The sequence below is a fragment of the Indicator indicator genome, chromosome 12, assembly GCF_027791375.1.
Source record: "Indicator indicator isolate 239-I01 chromosome 12, UM_Iind_1.1, whole genome shotgun sequence".
Classification (NCBI taxonomy): domain Eukaryota; kingdom Metazoa; phylum Chordata; class Aves; order Piciformes; family Indicatoridae; genus Indicator; species Indicator indicator.
The window spans coordinates 9,829,552-9,852,023 of record NC_072021.1 but is presented as its reverse complement, the minus strand read 5'-3'; the positions used below and the strand labels follow the sequence as shown (position 1 = coordinate 9,852,023).

At 38.4% G+C, this 22,472-nt stretch overlaps 1 protein-coding gene across 2 annotated transcripts; it reads left to right on the top strand.

The window, feature by feature from the left end:
- Nucleotides 1–256: 256 nt before the first annotated feature.
- Nucleotides 257–12,409, top strand: MED30 (mediator complex subunit 30). Of its 2 annotated transcripts, XM_054385480.1 has the most exons (4): nucleotides 257–430; nucleotides 1,320–1,478; nucleotides 2,920–3,030; nucleotides 12,166–12,409. In XM_054385480.1, exons 1-4 carry the CDS (start codon nucleotides 257–259, stop codon nucleotides 12,259–12,261), a joined length of 540 nt encoding a protein of 179 aa, XP_054241455.1. In that variant the 3' UTR covers nucleotides 12,262–12,409. The 2 variants fall into 2 exon arrangements, with proteins under 2 accessions (XP_054241455.1, XP_054241457.1); XM_054385482.1 differs by lacking the exon at nucleotides 2,920–3,030.
- Nucleotides 12,410–22,472: the final 10,063 nt, after the last annotated feature.

Genomic DNA, 22,472 nt, shown 5'->3' with positions numbered 1-22,472 from the left:
GACAGGTGGTCTCTTAGGAGCTATGGAGGGACGCTTCCCAGTTCCACTGCCCAGCAAAGTTGTAGTGGTTAAAGGAGGGGTATCCAATCTAGAGACATCTTTTATCAGTTGAACAGTTTTGTCATGGATAGGATCACATGTTGACAGTGTAGTCAGTATACAGAAGTTTATTATGTTGGTCTTAAACAAGTACATAGTCCTTCTGTCTTAACTTCTTCATGCAGCTGGACCAAGTAGGACAGGTTAACACCAAGAGATGTCAACTCCCCCTCTCTCAGGGGCAGGTATGCCACCTGGTGCTTTCTCAGGGACACAGGCTCAAGCAGCTCGGGAGGTAAATACAGCTTCTCTCTGTCGAATTGGCCAAGAAACTGTGCAGGACATTGTATTTCGAACCATGGAAATCTTCCAGTTACTGAGGAACATGCAGGTGAGAAATAAGTTTTTATGGTCCTTAACTTACCATGGTTTTTGTCATCAACCACCAGGATATGGGATTGATTAGAGAAGTGAGTGCTACTCTTAATATATTTGCTTACTCTGCACATTAAGTGAAAATAGGGAACGTTCAGAAATGCTTAATTATCTCCTCCACAATGAATATTCTCTAGTAAGACTTTTAATATCTATGTTTTCTATTATGAAAACTAAAGTCTGTTTATATGCCAGTTACTTTTTTGGTTTTGTTAACATTTGAGGAGTAGTTTTAGAGACGCTTTCATTAGTCTTTTTCTGTAATATTTTCCACTTAGATTTTTTTGACATTTCTTTTTGTTATGAAAGCGGACATAATCCTTACTTACTGAGAAAACATACAAACTTCTGTTGAGAGCAGAAGATAAATTATCATCCCTATTCCCTCTGTATTTTCATGATTCTGTCAAATTCCTTCTGAACTTGATTTACATATAGGTATATGTACTTGCTAACTGTGAATTCAGTTTGATTGTGTCTCTGAATTGTGAGCTGAGGTTGAGACAATATGATACTGAGTAATACTCTAGTAACAACAGTGTCATACTTAAGCATTTCAAAGTTATTTCCTGAAAAGAGTTACAGAAGGATTGACAATGATCAAAATGTAGCATGCGTGAAGTTGTTTGACAGCAGTGATTTGGCACATCAAATGAGCAGAGCAGATTAAACACAGAATTTTGCTGATAAAGAAAATAGAAATCTCAGTGGTTTCTGTGGGGATACTGTGTTTGTCTTACTTTAAAATATACAAAGCCTCCTCTGATTTATTTTGCTTTATTTATTTTATGTGACAGAAACTTTAACATAATATTTTTAATGTTTTGTGGGTTTGGTTCTCTAAGTTACCAAATGGTGTTACTTATCATACTGGAACATACCAAGACAGACTGGGAAAGCTGCAAGAACATCTCCGTCAGCTATCAATACTCTTCAGAAAACTGAGATTAGTCTATGACAAATGCAATGAAAACTGTGCTGGGCTCGATCCTGTTCCCATAGAAGTAAGTATCTCTATTCATAAATAAACTACAAATCAGGATAACCACTTTCTGCTTAGCATATCATCCATTCTTCTGAGTTGTAGTAGGAGACTCATAACTAGTTTTAAATGAGACTGGAATTATTCAGTGCACATTTGGACCTGGCTGAAAGATTGTGAAACTGTCACATTGACATCAACAATTCTTACAAGCTGGAAGTGATCCAGTTTTGAAATCAAACATCATTTAAATATCAGACTTTCACCTCAAGAATTCTTGGTGCATTCACCAAGAAATGTTTCTCCTAGGGAAAAAGGGTCAGGGCAAGTATTTGGTTGTTGTTCATTTGGGTTTTTTTAAGTTACTACAGCAGAGAAAAAGGCTGCTTTAAGCTCTGACCTGCCAGCCTGGCTCCCTGAGTAATAAGAATTAGTCTCTTGCTCTGACGGTCAGTGTGTGCCTCTATAGTTCTGTCACTCAGCTGCTTTTAACCTGACGAGCAAGTATGAACTCAATCTGAATGTGCAGTGGTGATGGAAAAGTGAACAGCGTAAGAGTTCCAGGCAGGATGATTGACTAAAGGTTTTCCTAATAAAAAAATGGTATTCCTAGTAAAACCAAATCTTCATTTTTTCCCTCCTGTGAGTTCAGTTGTTTCTGATTCTTAGTAATACTCTCAAAGCCTGCTTTGTATTATGATTTAAATTACTACTGCTCTATAGTAGCCAGGAGAGTGAAGTTCTTTAATTACTGACCTCTGGATTCTGAGGCAACTCTGCTAATGGACTTGTAGTTGTCCATTGAGTTTTAATTATTTAATCATGATATTTTACATTTGAATCCATTCGAGACTGCTGATCTACTTCTGTCAGCAGTCATTGCCATGTGTTTCAGGGAAAGATATTTGGAAACTCCACAGCAAGCAAGGGAGGGAGATACAAGAACAGCCAAACAGAGGCACGATAAAATAGCAAGCCATTGTTAGGATATTAGCCAAGTAGCTATGTAAAAGTAGTCATAATTATGGTAGGTAAATCACTGAAATACTTTATAATAATGATAACGTCATGTTTGTGATATTTCATAGTGAGGAATAGTAAATTTTAAAACAGCAGTCTGCAGAGTTCAAGAATCCAAGGATTATCTGTCATAAAAATCTTACAATGAAAAGACTGGGTTCTGCAGTTGTGAAATTGCTTAGGTCTGAGCCTGGTAATATGTGGGATTGTGTTCTTTGGAAGCACATAATTTTTCTGGAGAACTGGCAGGTCATTCCAAGGCCTTTGAGTTTGAGGTGATGAAGTAAGCTTCTCTTCAGTTCTTTTTGAGAAGTTTGAACGTTTGGAGAAAACGTTAATACCTTATCTGTCTCCTGGTTTTGATTTCCTTATAAAATTATGTTTAACTTTAGGAAAAAAAAAAAGAAAGAAAAAGAAAAAGGAAATGTGTCTTGTCTTCACAGCAACTTATTCCATATGTTGAAGAGGATGGCTCCAAGCATGACGATCGTGGTGCTGCAAGTCAGCTTCGTTTTGCTAGTGAAGAGAGAAGGGAAATTATGGAAGTAAATAAGGTAACAGAGTTGAAAATGATTTGCATGGAATTGAAAAATGTCACTTTGTCATTACAAAGCTTAAATTTCTGGAGTCCTGTATTAAATGTGGGGTGACTACTATCAAACTTAATAATAAGTGCTTCTGGCATATAACTATTTCAGAGTTAGAACTCTGAGTGCACACTGTGAGTGGCAGTATGCAGTTGAGTACAATTACTAAAGATGGATTCAAAACTTAAAAATAAATATGCTGTGGTAATTGCTGAACATGACATGAAGATTAAAAATATGTAGTTTGACCAGACCACAATTTTGATCATTGTTTCTTCAATCTATAAAGTACAGGTAGAATTAAATATTTCTGTAGCTGTAATACCTGTAAATAGGAATGAAAAGGAGGAGTAATCTACAAACAAAGGAAACAAATCAGTGAAATATTTCTTTATGGAGAGAATTGTAGGTAGAATTTAAACTTACCTATTTTAAAATATTTACAGTATTTTAATTTGTCTCTAACAATAAGAGATGTACTGCATTTTTTATAACCCATTTATTTGGATAAGTGTGTGCATGTTGTACAGGAGGAAATTAAGACTGTGAGCCTAGAGAAAAGCAGTTGTCAGCTTTCCTGTTTTCTTCACAGTGCTGATGTAGCAGGGTTTTATATATTCTATTGTATGTAATGTTTACTGTGAACTTACGCACATTTATTTGCAATTTCTGAGTGTTGGGAAGCTTAACTGTCCTTATTTGCTGCATTTTTAATAGTTCTGTGACGTGGTTTTGCCCTTCTTGTTGTGCTTGTATGCTAATATGTTTGTGAGCCCCCTTGATGTGATCTTGTGAAAAAAATTCATAAATGTTTGAATTCTGAACCTTAAAAAGGTTGATGGTGTTACAGGACCATTGGTAGCACGTTAGTAATTAAGAATTTATTAAAACCTTCACTTAAATCTGGTCTGAAAGCCTTACACTTAAATAATTTTCACACTTCTTACAGTAAATCTTCACGAGATAATTGAGCTTCCTCTTGTGGACAAATATTTAGTATCTGCTGCAAAAGAGGTTGAAACTTCTGGCTTTTGAAAGGGCACTGATTTCTTTTTTTTTGTCTCTCTGCAGCTGTATAAGTATCACTAGTTTAAAGTTCAGATCCTAATACCTTACAGAAAGGAAATGCTTTGGGTTTTATGGCTAGAAACAAATAAACTCTTACTTTTTTTTCCCAAGAAAAATAACTAGAATCAGGTTAATTGGTCTAATTTCTGACACTGGCTGCTGGGCTCAAATAACCCTCTCTGGTTCTTAGTTGGCACTCCAGTCAGCTTTTCCATCTTCCTATAGTATGTAAAGGGCCTAGGGAATAAATCTTATGGGGGAGCTGGGGCTGTTTATTTTGGAAAAGAGGAGGCTGAGGGGAGACCACATTGTTCTCTACAACTACCTGAAAGGATGTTGTAGAGAGGCTGCTGCTGGTCTCTTCTCACAGGTGATCAGTGATAGAACAAAAGGGAATGGCCTCAAGCTATGACTGGATAGGTTTAGACTGGACATTAGGAAAAAAATTTTCCCAGCAAGACTGGTCAGGGATTGGAATGTGCTGCCCTGGGAGGTGGTTGAGTCACCAACCCTGGATGTGTTTGAAGGTGGTTTGGATGTGGTGCTTGGGGATCTGGTTTAGGGGTGAACTTTGTAGAGTAGGGTTCTCAGTTGGACTTGGTGATCTTGAGGGTCTTTTCCAACCTGAATGTTTCTGTGTGATTCTTTAAAGTCAACCTCCAACTCACTTGTGCGTAATTTATTTTAGCAAAATTTCTATAATACAAAATATTGAGGAAAATGCTGTGACAGGGAAATCAGCATGGCAGATGAAGAAGGTTTTGATATTCAAGGCCCACAGTCTTTTCTTCTCTTGTTTAGTTGTCCTGCTCTCACCTAGTCCTGTTTGTTGTGCTAGGCAGTATGTTTTTCAGTCTTGCCTGTGACTGGTACCCCAAAAAAAAGCATTATTACAATAACTCAATATTTAGATAGTATGAAGACATTTGAGTTCTTAGACCTTTCATGAGTTTCTTAATTTTGCCCTTCTTGCTGTGCTATCCCAGCCAGTCTGGTCTCTTCAGGGGCTCTAGATCTATGTGAAAGATGCTGACTGCCTTGCAGTGTGCATCACAGTCAAAACTAAGTAGCTCACATAAACCTTGAGGATCATATATTCTCACACAAAAACATTCCCTCTTCCAGGAAGCACTGACTTGAAACATGTCAGTTCTGTTTTGCTACCATGGTTGTCTGCGAGAGGATCACGCTCAGTGGAGAAGGAGAGGAGCATCACATATTTCCTATGGTCACCAGCTCACTCATGGGACAGGGGAACCTGTTAATGTAGCAGAGTTCCTAAATACTACAGAAGCTTTTGATGTTCCTTCACTGCACAGTGACACCTTCTAGTCTTATTTATTTATGCTGCTATAATGGTCATACATTTTGGGTCAGAAGGCTTAATGAGCTCACCTTAGATAAGATGTACTCAGCCATGAATTTAAAATACAGATATCTTTACAAAGAAAATCATTTCTGTTGTAGCAATTCAGTCATACTTAGCAGCTGCAGATTTAAGCAAAACCTATTCAGCTTAAAAACAAAAATTTTTTTTGCCACCTCTAAGAAGAGTGCACCATTAGTATAAAACAACCAAAAACCCTATTTGTCAAACACTAAATAGCTTTGCCTTTTGTACTAAACAACTCTTTCCTACAGTTCCCAAATGGTTTTTTTTTTTCCTTTTACCTGCATTTGCTTTCTGAAGTTTTAAGTTGTTGGGGTGGTTGACTCTTCTCTGGAATAAATAATTTACTATTCCAGAATCAGTTTAGCATTTACATTGATCTACTAATACAAGTCCTGATCCTATTTTCACTGAACATAATTCCTATTTGCAACAATGGGGAGCTATTATCAAAGTTTCCTCACTTGCCTTTGTATTTTTTGAGCCTTTTATGTTCAATAGTACAGGTTTTTTTAACCTTTTAAGTAGCAGCATCTAAAATATTTTCCAGATGTCAGTCTCACCTTGAGTCCATGGTCTTGTGGTACATTTGACAGGATTTACAATGGAAGATACACAGCCTGAGAACACTTTAATCTGTGTTGCTGCCTTATCAGCAGTTTTGTTCACTGCTTGGTTTTAGAAATGGAGCAAGTCCAGCTTTTGTTTTTTCAGATGCTGTAGGTCTGACTTCAAATAAAGCACTTAGAAAAGCCATCACATAATTAGTAGGCTTGATACATTTGGGTGAAAATTAAATGGTGTGAAATGGCATTAGGACATTCCAGGTGACCCTTTAGAAAACAATCATGTTTGATATCCTTAATTAATCTTTGCTAACTGCTTAACAGTGATCTTGCTAAGAGAGGAAACAGACAAATCTACATGACAGGCTTTTAAGTTAAGCTGTTACAAGTTTAGCTCTGGGGCTTTTTTGATAACAAAACCCTTGGGCACTGCAGCTGATGTGGTTTAGGGAAGTAGTCCTTAAAATGACAGCAATTTGCAATTAGCCTTTATCTTTGGAGAATTGCAGCTGAAAACTACTTTTGACAGTGCTGAAAATCTGCATCCAGAAAGATTTGCTTCATAGACTTTCTGGAATCAGAGATAAGGTTTACCCACCTGTAATTTCTGTAGTTTCCTGGATCCCCCTTCTTACCTTTCTTGAAGATGAGCTTTTTCATCAGAAGCCTCTCCCCGTATCCAAGAGGAAATTTTTTAGAGTGGTCTTGTGTTGTCATCAGCCAGCTCTCTCAGCAATCAGATGCATTTTTTTCCATATAATTAAATATTTCATTTTCAGTTTCACATAAAATGTGGCATGCAAAGTTTTTCAAGTAGCTTCCTATATTAAAACTTTACAGATACTATACTATACTGTATGGTTACAAAGTTGAGAAAAGTTGAGAAACACCATACAATCCCATTTGTCCCCTTATGCACATGGTACAACCTTTATTAGATTATCACATTTGATTCCTCTCCCCGCCTCTTTTCTGAAAGAGTGCTTGAGCTATTTTGCTCTTGTTGCAGACTATGCACTGTTTAGACTGCATAAGGATTGTGATAAATAAGATTATAAGGATCCTGGTTTTATGAAAATATTGCATGAGGGTATTGAATATGCAGAGAATTTGGGAATGAGAGAGAATCCTTCCTTCTAATGTGAGTAGTAAGTAAGTAAATGAAGGCTGTTGTCAAGAACTGAATTTTTATCTTTGTCTCAGCCACGTGTCTGTGGTAGTTGCTCATTCTTTCCCTTACAGTTCACGATAGTTGTTCTCTGAATACATGGGAAGCTGTTAAAATACAGTTTAGTGATGGTTATAAATCTTAGATGTCTCTGGATAAAGTAGGCTCTCCAGTTTTATCCATAGTGTTCCTGTGACTTCTCTTGAGCCATCTGTAACTGAGGGTCATGCAGCTGTGTGATTTTTCACACTAGTAACGGGAGTAGAACTCTGAGGGGTGTGATGGAGGAGCACCTTGGGGCATGGAAAATTCCATTAAAAGCTACGTAGCTTAGAGGATACTCAATAAATAAGACTTCAGGCTTCATCATTGAACAATAAATAATTGGTATTAAGAAAACATCCATCACTTCTAATGAGCAGACTTACTCCTCTTCTGAACAACAGAGCAGTGGATGCACACTGTCTAGTTCAGTATGTGAGAAGTATTGAGCATACAATGGAGCACAGGCTGTCGCTGCTTCTTTCAGGAACAAAGGCTTATGCCTGCAGAAGGAGCAGTTTTCCTTTCCATCAGGTGAGGATGGAGGCTACCTACCTATCTATCTACCTATGTATCACTTGCAGTTATGATAGAACACTTGTGCCTATGAATGACATCAGGAAAAGCTGCAGTTATTGAACAATGAGTCTGTTAATGTTCATTTGCACGGCAGTTAGTGTATTAGTGATGAATACATTTTATCCATTTGAAAAAAATACTGTAATAGATGGACATGTGAATTTATTATGATGAAAAGTGGGTCTTGGCATCAAATGAATAGCCATAAGTTAGGACAACACCTGTCAGGTGGAAAGAGCAAAGTGTTGACGTGTTTTTTCTATCCTTTTTTTCCTGCTGTGTGCGTATAACATTGTAAATCTGTTGACTATAAAACTAGAGGAAAAAAAGAGAGAGAGGGAAAGATTTTCCACCTACTTACTTTAGAGATTTCATTATGAAGGCCTCATTTTAAAAAACCCAACAGCATAAATTACCACAGCAGGTTTTACTTTTTCTCACCTATCACAAACATTGTGTTTCTCTAGATATTTCTTGGGTTTGACTTAGAGGCCATTGTCACCTTCACAGGATTTTCAACAACCACTTCCTACAAGCAGTTTGACAGTCAGGAGGAGTAACATGCTCATGAAAATGATGATGCAAGTTCTCTCTGTAGTAGCTGTAATCAACAAAGTAAACAAAATTGTCTTAATTCTGCTGAGATTTTAAGTAAAGGTACTACCATTGTTAATATTTAACGTTTTATTATGCCAAGATCTACTTCTGGCCTTTACCGTTGCAGGTGTTGAACAGAACAGGTAAAACCTAGAGCTGGCATAGTGTTCAGGGGAATGGCTTTTATATAAGATTTTCAAGATGGAAACACCTTTTATTTTTAAGGAAAAGGAGTACCTGTACAACATAGGCAACTTTTGATGTTTTTAAAGGCATCAGTTGGAATACAATCTTACTTGTCCCTAGTGCTTACACCATTATAGTGACATTTGCCCAAAGAAGGGACTTCTAACAAATGGATTGAGTGTAGAATAATGACTCATAGTGATGTTTAGGTTTTAAAATGTGAAAGATAGATGAGCTTAAGATGAAGAGAGGGGTAGGAACAGTGTACAAAGGGAAATCTTGATACAGCTCTGATAGAAAGTTGTGGACTGGTCTAAACATTGCTGATTTCAAATGAAATTAAAGTGAGCCAAAAATGAGTTTAAGTCAAAAGTTTATTTCACTCAAAATCACTGTGTCCTACTGAAACCAAATCTGTGTGAAACATGTCAAGTACTTTATGGCACATTCCTTGAAAGACAGATCTTTTTAGATGTATGAAGAAAAAGTTCTCCCACTTTTTTCATTTATGTGGATTTTGTCTTTCTGTACATGTTTTCGTAAATGTCTTGAGCCTGAGCTTGTCCTACTAAGGTCTTATTTACTGGAAGGCACAGTCCTTGTCAACTCCATCATGCCGGCCATAGTGCTTGCAGTGTCAGTCAAAATGGATAGTTAATCACATTGCAAATGAATAGCACCAAAGACGACCCTTTTTTCAGTCAGATCACTTTTCTGCTAGAGAGACTAAGAGAAACATGCCTGACAGATACCAGATGAGTTTAGATCTCTTAAACTCATTATAAACTGCCTCACGTAAGATAATTTTCCTGTGCCATCTTAAAACAGATCAAGTCAGAAACTGTAGCGTATCTGTAGGATGAAGTACCTTGTTACATACAACTGTTGATCCTGAGAAGCAGTCCAGAGTTCAACTAAGTCATTTCAGTAGAAGGAGGAAAGAGTGGGAGAGAACTTGCAAGCAATCTGTTCAAACTAAAATTTGTCACTGCTGCAGAAGCTGCTTACAGAACTTGTCTGTTTTCTAAGCAGGCCATTTCACTTATCTTTCCAAGGCTAGAGCTGAGCTCTAACTGGCTCAGCAAAGTCTTAAGCAGAGGCCAGCTCTACCAGTGGTGCAGAATATAGTAATTCTGTAGTACTTCGTGGTGTGGACCACTGCCTGTCAAAGATTGGTAAAAAATCATTTTTTTAATTGCATTTCAGTTAAAAGACCATGCTCTCTGAAATGGATTTTTTGCACTCCCCCCCCCCCCCCCCATTCTTTTTTCAGCCTAAAGATGGTGCTTCATCTTAGATGTTTTTCATATCTCTAGAGAAAGCAGAATAGAAGAGCTAAGAAAATAACTCTTCACTGAAGACAAGGTTCTAAGATTATCTTCAGATAAACAATTTTATACTCCTTGTCTTTACAGATAGTTCAAAAACACAGGAAGTCTAATTTGAAGGTTCCCTTCTCTAGAATCAAGTAAAGATCAAGCATTTTACAATTTCTTAACACTTTGAACAAGAAATGAAAACAAGTTTACAAAATTAGCCTTTTGGGCATAACTTGTGTGAAGTTCACTTGAGCATGCCTGCATAACAGTACTTAACTGTACAGTTAGACGTGGATGGGGAGAGAACACAATCTGAATTTTGGGTCTTAATTGTTCTCCTTTTTATCTGTGGCTTTATTAGCCATCACTGACTGTTCAGCCTTCATTTCTATTGATGAAGGCTTTGAAAAATAGTGAAATGGTATGCACTCAGTATCAGTGAGTGGCAGCTTGCATTAAACTACTGGGTTTGATGTAACATTTATTGATTTCCCTAAGATTGAATATTGTGGATGGCAGACACAAACACAGTTAAAAATGTCACAGGTATGAGTTATAGCATCAAGATCTTCCATTATGAGCTTTTGTAAGGAGGCACTTGCAGTTCTGTCATTTGAATGCTGTGGTAACTACTCTTTGTCTTTAGGAGCTGGATCTCTGATTTATATTGTGAATTTTTGGCTTAGCACATGGAAAATGAAGAAGTATTAGATAAATGCACATAGCTCTCTTTAAAATACTTCTTAGTCTGTCAAATGCTTGACTAGAAATTCCAAGCTGGTGCACATGAACTGTCCAACATCTGTTTCATACCCTCATCAGGGGTCTGGAATGGACTGTTGCCTCTGCTTCCAGGGAATGTGTCCACCCAGAAAACTGTGTTCAGGAATAATTCCATTACTCAGTCTATTACATTCCCCATGTAATCTAAGTAACCATATTGCTCCAGACCATTTTTACAGGTCTGAAGTGAACAGATTTCATTTTTTCTTCTGGACTCCTTTCCCAGCTGACCATCTGGGCAACTTGAAAATATTGGTATGCTGTCCACATCAAAATTCAAGAGACTGATTTTCAGCATATTGTTTCTTTTGTTGCTTCCTTTTATCATTGTTCCAGCTACTGGGTTCTATTACTGATCTGAGTCACCCTTTTAATGTATTGCCATTTGTGTATTGTAGATAACAAAGTTATGTCAAATCTGAAATGATTTGAATAGTTTGTCCTCTTTTGATGGTAACAAGTCTTTCCTGTGCTTTCACTTTACTTGGAACTCTGGACTTCCCTAATGAATAAGTAGTTTGATCTCTAATGTGTGAAGGCTGACATCTTATCAAATTGGACTGAGATGAAGGACATGGGTTGTTGCTAACAATACACAGTAACTTAGTTCTTGACAGCTTTAATTTGAGCAGGAAAATGAATAAATCAGATAATATATATGTGTATTGTTATGAAACATGAAAGGCTAGGGAGATGTGTGATGTCTCAATGCACTCCTCTGTGAGGAAATTAATTATTTAAAATTATGTATTTAGCTTTGCAAATTATAGGAGCATTTGAAGGAACAGAAGAACAGCAAACTCACTTTTATTTGGGTACATAACCTGAACATGCCTGGGAATATCTCTTTCAAACAGGACCCACTAGCACACTGTGGTTGACCTACATAGGCAGCAGGGCTGGAAAAGCTTGATTGGCTTCACCTGTACCTTGTGCTTTGTTCAAACACCTACTGTTAATCCTCTGTTTTTCTGTGCACAAAAGTTATACAACATTAATTCACCTGGTCCCAGAATCCTTTCTTCCTGCTTAATGTGTCATGAGGTTTAGGGTGACAGGTTGGACTCGATGATCTTTGAGGTCTCTTCTTGATTCTATGATTCTATGATCTTTTGGACTTTGGAAAGATAGGATCAGTCCTCACAAGCATCCAGTTTTAGAAGGGATCAAATGTTTTGATAAAAACACTACTGTGAAAAGAAACAGCATTCCCCCTCTAGCAATGGTCCTTAACCCTCAATCTTTTCTTGTGTTTTTAGAGGATGTATTATCCTCTTGGTACTGCTCACAGACAACTGAGAAAAGCATCCCTGCAGTATTTAATAATATTGTAACTCTTGTGGAGTCTGAGTGTGCTATTTGAACTGATCACAAAAAAATGCTTCTCACAAACTCTTCCCACAGAAACTGAAGCAGAAGAATCAGCAGCTGAAGCAGATCATGGATCAGTTACGGAATCTTATTTGGGACATAAACGCCATGCTGGCAATGCGGAACTGAGCAAGGACAATCAAACTTCATCATCCACAAGGATTTATTTGGATTTATTTAACTGCTTTCTAAGGAGAACATGTTGCCCTTCAACCATAGTGCAGTAATGTTGGAGAAGTCTGGAAGATTAAAATCCTGGGGTTTTGTAGTAACTGAAATGGTGTTGGTGTTGTTTTTTATAAAAGACTCATCCTACAGGTTCTGCTTGGGTGATTCACTTAGGCTGAATATAACACAGCCTGGGTAACTTAGAGGGATAATTTGGAGTGCTATGCAAATAAAGGGTTTTTATAAACTGTTTCTGCATTGTTTTTTTTTTATAATACAATTAAGAGTGTTTTAACTACGAGTGTTTGCCTGCTGTTCTGCAGTGCAAACCACCCCCACAGACAGGAAAAGCTGCAATGGAGAAAAGTCACTCCAGTGAGCTACAGGACTGAAATAAAAGATGAGACATTACAATGCCTTGTGTTTCCCCATTGTGGGAACATATACTACAGGCTTCTGTGCCATGCAAGTTCATCTTTGACTGTATCCTGTCACTGGATATCATGTCATATTAGATAAATCAGCCAAATGCAAAGCTATATAACATTCCCCCTATATCCTGATGGATATAATTAAGTCTTTTAAAGTGAAGATGCCTATATCCTCAACATTAATTTCTTCTGTACCCTCATATTCTAATTTCTTGGGCACTGCTCCAGCTATTGTATGGTGTAAGTATTCCTGTAGAATTGTGTATTGGAATACTTTGATTTTGTTTACCAGAATGCACTGAATAAACACCTCATTAATCTTTTCCATATGACAGCCAGTCTGAGAAAATATTGGAGTATATGAGCAGTTCATTACTTGGAGTTAATCACCAACCTTCATCTTTCTTTGTTCTGATTCTGGTACTGCTCACAATTTTCATTAGCCATGAAAATAGTCTTAATTTTTTGTTATTCACAGATGCTGCCAGTGAGCTATGTGTTTCTCTTTCCAGATAAAAGAATATGTGAAAAAAAACACTGTTTCAGTACAGATCCATAGGGCACTCTACTGTTAATATTTGTCAAACTGAAAACTGACCAACCTCATGATTTGTTTCTTGTGTATTACTTTTAACTCATTCCATGCCCAGTCAGATTCCTTAAGAGTTTTTTGTGTGTGTGTGTGTGAAAGATTTGCTCACAACCTTCTGAAGAGTCCAGTTAAATAGTAGCCTTCTAAAAGACATTCTTTTTACAATATGGGAATTAGGTACAGAATGCTCATTGATTTGAGATATATGGTTTTAAAAAACTGGTTTATTGTTCTATCAGTCTTTTTTATTTTGGTTTTTTTTTTTTTTTATTTCAATCCATTTGTCTGCATCTCGAGGTAAAAACCACTGGCATGTAATAGATCTGATCACTTCTGGTTAACAATATATGACTTTTCCCTGAAATTAAGTACAGTGTGGTTGTCCTTTATTTCTCCTTTCGAAGGCTTTAAATCTTAAAACAAATTGATGCCCAGTCTTATAATTGCAACTAAACAGAGTTAGAAAATGTTCACTTTTATTAGTTTAGTTGGTGTTGAAAGGTATGAGCAACCTGATCTAGTGTGAGGTGTCCCTGCCCATGCATGGCAGGGGGCTCGGAGGTGGATGATCTTTCAGGTCCCTTGCAACCCTGACAATTCTGTGATTCTGTGAACTATGACAATACCTAAATGTGAGTAGATATCAAAGCACCTTACAAAAATAAGGTCACACTCTTTTCTTCCATATGACAAGTGGGTAGCTTGCTCAGTGGCAAAGCCACCAGCAGAAGCTTTAGACTGACCACTGTGGCAGAGTTTTTTGGTCAGAAGTAATAGTTCATTTCTGCAGCTGCAAGAGACATGACTATTTTATATAAAACCTGTAGAAAAGGAGATGAAGACAGCAAGCAGATGTTTTTTTATGTTTAAAATGCAGGCACATATTTATGTTTGCAAGGTGTACTGGCAGCTTTCTGTTCAGTGTTAGACATAAGCCTAAAGTAGTATTTGAAGTAGATTTTGAAATGGCACCAACATCTTCAGTGTGCATGCAGAGTTCTCAATAGTTAGTATTTGGTTCCATTTTTGGAACAATTACAGAAAATGGGAGATTAGATTTTGCTCTACTACCTGGATACTATCTATGTATTCTTTACTAAATGTCTTTAAAGTTTGTTGTCTTTTTATTGCATATAAGCAGTGCAGAAGTAACCTAAAATAAGAGTGCAAATATTGCAAGTAGACGTATAGCCAATGCAATATTTAGCTTACCCTGTGCAGCTGCTAGCAGAAGCCAAGGTTTATACTACAATTTTTCATCCAGGAGAGAGGAGAAAACACTTTTAAACCACTATCAGAATAGATAGTGCAGTAGCTAAATTGCGAAGTGCAGAAATTGTCAGAATTGTAAATTATCAGAGAAAACACTGTCAAAACAGGGACTTTGCAAGGTGTTGGAGCGAGACCATACACTATGACTTACACAGATGAAAGTGAGGGCAGTGAACATAATTCATATACTACCAGATCCATGAATAAGTATAGGATTTGGCCAAGAAGGTGACAGTTTTAAGAAAAGTGGCAATTCCTCAGCTGTGAAACACTTAAAAGAATTGCTGGGCATCAACATGTGTTGAAATTTAATATTTTAGTTAAAGCTAAGCAAATTTTAGCTGCTGGTTAATGAGATGACACCAAATGAAGAACTGACAGATACCAGCAAAACAATACCAATATGTGTTTCAATAATTTGCTTGTATGTCATTGACTACTTCTGTGTTTCTGAGTAGGCAGAAGCTGGGTAGGTATACAGACAGTCCCAGGAGCAGATACCAGAAGGTAGGTTGGTTCCATTTTTGGAGCATAGAAGTATGTGAGTAGGTTGGTGGTCTTAGGACTGTCTTTTGCCTGAAGAGGACTTGACACTGGAGCTAGGATGCTGAATACTTCATAGCATGTTTGTGGGAGCACCACCACTCTCAAAACCAAACCATTAATCCAACACCTTCATAGATAATACAACAGATGCTGCATGTTAGGCAATATGCAAAGGTCCAAGGTTTTTCTTACATAAAAAGACAATAGTGCAGAACAGGTTTATGCCATGATCAGGGAAGATGCAAGGAGTCTGCCTTTCCTCTTCTTCCACACAGACACCAAGACCACATCCAGAATGCTCTGATAAAACATGACTGGTTTTGTTGTCCAGCAGAAAAATCCTGCTCTGATTATAGTGTTTCTTACTGATGGTGAAACTGTAGCACAATGCTTCCTAAACTAAGCATTGTAAAGAATGGGTTTAGGTGGAGTAGGACAAGGATTCTGTTCTCACAGGAACCAGGATTTCATAGGTGTGCAAGACTACAGCTGAAGGACAACTGACAATATTGTGGAAAACAAAGCTCTGGATCTGAAGTTGAGAAAACCGTCAAAAAACAAACATGCAGTGACACCCAAGGACACTGTGAGTCAACTGAGATTTGCAGAGGATGAATTAGTTCAATTACTTTGTGCTAACAAGGAAATGGGGAATTATAAAGGAATTTACAAATATATCAGTGCAGAAAAAATTATTTGGGGAAGAAAGTAGTTTGCTCGCTCATTTGATAGTAAGACTGATAATGACAGAGCATTAGAGCTGTAACAGAGAAGAGTTTTTACTGAGTTGGAAGGCTACTCTAAATAAAAATAAGAAGCTGGCTGATATGTACTGCAGGATATTAATGGAAGTGACAAAAAATATGTGCCAGTGCCAGTTTGTATTTAAGAAAATATAATGGATAACTGGAATGTACGACAGAAATGCAATGTAGTGAAATTGTTGTCGTGCTAAATCTAACTTCTGTGTAAGCATTAAAGATTCTTTCTTACTTGCTGAAGTGATACATTTGAGCATTTACTACAACACTGCACAACAAATAATGTTGCTAAAAGCTGGGAACAGTTTGTGTTGCTGCAAATGTAGTCAGAAGCAGAACACATTTTACAGCACTTCTCACTGGGCCAAAGGCATATTCAAGGCAAATAAGCAGAGGCACGTTTTCCTGTGTCCCCTTAACTCTGGAAGCATCCCAGCTCATTATATGCCTTCATGTTCAACTTGCAAGCTACCTAATTGCTTATAGACTTCTGCTTCTGCACATGTTCCCAGCAGCTGATGGTATCTGAATCACTGCTGAGGTTGTATAAACCGTGATTTTTCTGCCTGATGTGTGAGGCCCTCTTTGGCCCCTCATGCTCTCACTTTCTCTTGTTAGCTGGCTGCCCCTGCTACAAAGCCATAGAGCAATGTGCTGCAAGGGAGTCAGAAATGAGTGGCTGAAAGGAATGAATTACATACACATCTGTGATAAGATCCTTGCCTGGGTCTGCATGTGCTTTCTGATTAAATCTGGCTTGAAAAATAAATTCAGATTTGCCTAAATAGGAGGAAAGATACATGATTTTAAAGTTGTCTGAGAAGCAATAGATAACAGTGCAGTTGTTTTTATGGCCATGTAAAGATTTTAGTGGTATTTACAGTCCTAGAGAGAAGGGAAGAGGGTTATGAAGACAGTCCATTTCTGAAACTGTTGAAGTGGGAAGACTTTCAAACAATAAGGGGAAAATATAAAGAAATATAACAGTAACATCAAAACTTAGGTGAGTGCGAACTGGCTATAAAACAGAGGCAAGGAGAGAGGATTTGAGAAAACACATTTTAAGCTTGCATATAAAGAGATAATTGGGATGCAGTGAGAGAAAAAACCCCACACCACTGCAATTTTAGAGTGCATGACCAAATATTGCATAGCAGGGAGTATAAGTAAGTGTTCTTGCTCTGAGACCAGTAATTCTGCATTCAATACTGCATTAGTTTTGGGGTTACCATGCTGCTAGGACAGTGAAAAGAATACTGATGGGCTACCATATGAATAATCATTAAAATAATTGTGAAAGCAAAGACAAGCTCAAATGTAGATATTCTTGGGTAGAGGCAAAAGGGGAGGTAATTAGAGTGATTTGGAGAGGCTGGAGAACAACACAGAAAAAAAAAAAAAAGCAAGAACTTATTTCACCAAACAGCAGGGAAGAGGGGTGGCTAGGGAAAACTTCTTAAGATGAAATGCTAATTTCCCTAGGATTTAGAAGATGTCTCTTGGTTTGTTTGGAAATTTTAAAACTAAAGGGCACAAGAAAGACCAGACAAGTGCATTGGAAAAAGGCAAAAAAAAAAAAAAATCCTATCTTGCATTGTCAGAGCAAGAGGGGAATTAAACTGAGCTGACTGGATTTTGCACCTCTAGAATTTACAGTTGTAAAGCATCTGTTTATTGGATGACTATTGTCAGACCATGATCTCCTGAGAGCACCTGGGCTAGAAACCACCTGCAAGTATTGAACAGACTTTCATGGCTTCCTTGTGACGATGTGCTGCCGAAATTCTTCTTCAGATAACATACTTCTGTGGAATTTCTATTAGAAGAATCAGTGCAGAGAAGAAAATGAAGCAGTACCTTGTTTCTCCTTCCTTGTCTTCCTACTCCATATCCCCACCCTTCCAACCTTAGTTTTGGTTCATTTCCCAGTGAAGAGCTGCTCTGTTATCTTGCTGCAAAGCTGAAGTGGTAGCTGATACCTGATTACTTAGGAAGCCTTTTATTAATGGGAAGCATGATGGTATTTATCCACCCTTCCCCAGCAGATACTAAAACCAGCTATTGCTTGCATGCCTTGGAGTGTGAGCTCATGTCACAGTCTGCACTGGGGAGCTTCTCTGTCCCAGCACAGACACAGAAGGGTGAACTAAGTGTGTGAAACCTGTGATGGTATTTTGCCTGGGATATAAAGTCGCATTATGAATTGTTATGTAAACTGCTTGGTGCTTTTATAGCATTTGCATATGTTACATATATTTTTGTTCAGTGTGGGAGGTTTTAATTACTTTCTAGGAAAAGAGAACTTTTTATAAAAGTCTCTAATAGTCTGAACAGCCACATCTAAAATGCCCTCCAGCAATTGCAGAAGCAAGAAGTAGGAGATGAAAATAGAACACAGGCATTTCGCTTTCTGACAGAGAAGAAAATGGGTTTTTTACTTGTTTAATTACTATTGCCACAGTCCACATTTCTCAGAATCATTTAATAGTTTAGATTTTATGAAAACTATGAGCCCCACTGTACCATTTTGAAAGCAATAAGCAGATTCTTGGTAGTTAAGCCACATACATTAGATTTATTTATTTTACGGCTTCATGAAGTTTTCGACACCACTATAATTTAAATTAGCTTTACAAAGCCACAGTGAAGTTGGAATAGTTCATGGAAAGAGACTTTCAGATGTGAGCTTTTGAACTTGAACAATTCAGCTAATTTTCCTGCTGAACAAAAAAAGCAAGCAGAGAACAGTAAATCATTCAGTTGTGCAAATTCGCATCACAAACAGGAGTAAGGAAAATAAACTGAAATTTCAGATACTTGAAACACAGTTACCAAGCAGATTATAGAACATGCTCCTACAATTTTGCTATATTTAGCATGGCAACTGCCAAAAAAAAATTACAGGGACAGAGTCCAAGCTGGTAGCGTAAGGCCAGCAACATTCACCTTCACTCATGTGCATGCCTGCGTTCAGGTTTTTATTCCTGAAGTGTGTTGCTTCCATGTAGCATGCATTAAAAATTTCAGAAGCCACTCACACTGTGGTCTGTGTGCTTTTAAAAGGCCTTTCACTGACACACAGTCTCTGGTGATCAACCCTATACTGGTGTCCCTACAAAAATCTCTCTTTGTGTGGGTGGAGATGTGTGAAACTGATAGGTATCTCTGTCCCTGAAGAACAAGGTAGATAAACAGGAGGGACTGGAAGGTTTGTTTTCCTTTTGTTTCCCATTTCTTTTGTTTGTCAGTGTTTTATTGAAATATGTGAAAAACTGTCTCCTTTTCAGTGCATGCAGGTTTCCATTTCCAGCTCCAAGGCCATTTGCATTTGAAGTTTGGGTTCAGGCTGATGAAAGGCAGGAATTATCTGCACTGTGCAAATGTGAACTGTAGAGTGCAACTGCCCAGGAGACTGGTGATACATCATCTCCAGGGTTTTTGTCAAGGTCTTATATTTTAACAGTGTCAGCCTGCCCAGTCTGTTGCAAGCACAATTTACACCCCTCCTGTCTTCTAAGAAGAAAGGAAATAGAGGTGACAGAAACGTTCCCAGGGGAGCCACTAATCTTTATCCTTCAGGAGTGTTCAAGGATAGCCACCTCCACTAATCATTAAATAGCTGTTTTTAAAAACAAGAAAATAAAAATCAACAACAGGCAAGGCAGTTAATCCCATTTCCCAAATGTTCTGCAGCACACATCATTATCTATTCGGCTTCTTGTAGTCATTACCAGAGAGAAATTAGGTCTAGCAATGAATGGGCAGTGTGGTGCTGTCAGTGACACACACTTCAATTTGAAATTTAAAATGGAGTCTGTTGTCTGCCTGTGTCAGCTATTAACTTTACTGTCATTGTCACAAAGCCATCAATCTCAGTCTGTCCCAAACCCATTTTCTGTGTCGGATCAGCTCATCTTCCTTATTTCCTACACATGCAGATTTTTTAATCATCTTGTAAACCTTGTACTGCACCAAAGGCTGCAAAGCTTGGTGGTCTGGTTGTTGTTTGGGGTTTTTTTCTTATTCTTTTCTTCCCCTCACCCTCCTCTATTCAGTATCTACACCCAGATGACAGATTGCAACGTCCCTCTGGGCTGGAACATGCTAGCACTGGGGAAATAGAAAAGAAAACCTAAAGCTGATATGAAAGCCTGGTTTCACTGAAGTGCCTGCTTCTACTGCAAGTGCAGCAGAACTTAATTTCTAAGTAATTGCTAGAAAAATTGTTTCACAGAGGCAGTGCCTAAAGTGGCCTTTTTAGCCTGGATCTTGTACATTTTAGAGATGATTGCTGCTTGTGTAGCATCGAAGCATCTGATAATGTCAGAAGTGCCCCAGTTAGTTGCCTTCTAGTTTAATGTGGAGGAGCTTGTTAACAGGACATTTTAAGTATTTAGATAAAAGAGTCTTCTGTATGTTGTCTCTCTTCTGGGTCTAACAATGTCTAAGAACATCAACTTATAAGGCCCAGAAGTATTCTTAAAATTTCCAAAAGGGCACAGTTTATGATTTGTGAAGGATAGGGAAGGTTCCTTGACTAGAGAGCACATTCAGATCTTCATTTGATTCTACAAACCTGTGTCTTTCAAGCAAGAGCCTTTTTTTTAGTGCTACAGAGGACTTTCTGCCTCTTGGGTCTATGGCAGAAAGTTGCTGAGTTCATGAGCTTACATCTCACTGGGAAAACGAAAGGGACCTATTTGTTAAGTACAGTCGCTGTGGTGGTGTGTTGCATCAGTACCTGACACAGCAAGTAATGAAACCTGGGTAATCCTGCCCATTTAAGTGTGCAATTACTTTGTTGTTAAAGTGTTGGGCACTTGGAACCTAAAAAACTTTATTGCCTGTTCTAGAGCCGTGGCCAACAACTAAGGTGACACTAATATTTGTTGCAAAGCTTTTGTTCAAATCCCATCTCAACTGTAGATGTCTATATTGTTGTAATTAACCCTATGTTCTGCTTGCTAAGCCTTGATGTAATTGAGCTGCTGTGATCCTTAGACATCATCTAGGGGCTGTCAAAACTCCCATACTGACCCTTTTATCACCTCTCAATCATGGGAACAGAGGCTAGTAGGCATTTTTAAATGAGGCATAAGAGGCTGCTCAAGGAGATGCAATACCCATCCCACCAGAGATTAAAGCACTTCCTTAAAAACCCCAAATTCAGGTCTTTGGCCTTTGGTAGCACATCAGGTGCAGCTTGAGGCAAAGGAGGATGCAGCAGCAAGAATGAGGATCCTACAATGAGGATAGTGAAATATTAGAACAGGTTGCCCAGGAGGGTGGTGGAGGTCTCATCCCTGGAAACAGTCAAGGTGCTGAGAAACATGGGGCCCTGAGAAACCTAATCTCCTTAAAGATGCCCCTGCTCACTGCAGGAGGGTTGGACAAGGTGACCTCCAAGGGTCCCCTCCAACCTGATATATTCTGTGGTTGTATGATTAGCTACAGGCAGGGTGAAGAGAGGCAGTATTGTGCCAGGGGGCCTGCTGAAACAAGCTGCCCTGGGCATTTTCACCATCAGACTCTTTCTCCAGCTCCAGTGAACTGCTTCCCTGGTCAAAGAACTCTTCAGATGTGTGGGCCCTTATATTACAGCTCAAACAGCAGCAGGGGCTTCTCCTACATTTTTTGGGGACATCCATTAACATTGTATTTGATCCTCTAATGCTGCTTCTGTGACCACAGTGAATTTGCATCTATGAGCTTGAGCATGAGATATGGTTGCAAAACCTTCTCACCAGACAGTTGCAAAACTGCCAGATTTCTTCATTAGAGAAAGTATACATCATGCCCTCTTCCTTATGCTCTCTTCACACACTTGTAAACGAAGCAGAAGAACCCTATTGCTCTTCTCACCACAAACACACCTGTAAACCACCAGCTGCACCCAAAATCTCAAACCTAAGCTCCCAGCATTCATTTTGTGTGGCTGGAAAAAAAACATCTTTTTCTGATGGCGATAAGCACTCTTGGTTGAACCACTAGATCTGTGAAGCTGCTTGCCTGATGGGACTCCCAAGAGCCAGGTAAGATCCTCCCCCACTCCCTCAGAAGGATGATCCTTCAGTGCTGCTTGTCTTTGAGGATTTCTCTAAATAAGGAAGAAGACAGCTAGGACCAAATCTGAGAAAACATTTAATGGCAAGAGAACAAAAGTGTCCTGGGCTTAGCCTCAGCCAGCCAGTTGAGGATAGGGGAGTTGTCAGGAAATCCTAATCTTCCACTCTGACTGTTGGGGTGTTGTTCTACCTGGGAACATTTGAAAAATGTAACACCACTCCATCTGTAAAGTAAGAGGATGATAAGCCTTAGTTGCAGGCCCCTTAGTTTATTAATAGCTATTAATGTCCAGAAGTAGATTGGCACTTTGCAAAGCATGAAGAATGCTTCTGCTTCCAGGAGCTTTTAACCAAAGAATTGCAAATACAAGCCTGGAGCTCACCAGGGGCCAGAATGTGATACCCAGCATACTTTTGGCAATGCCTTGTCTGAATGGCAATGTCATGTTAGAGCAGGGAGGGCTGTAGGAGCATCAATAAACAGAGGAAGGTGTGCTTGGAGAAA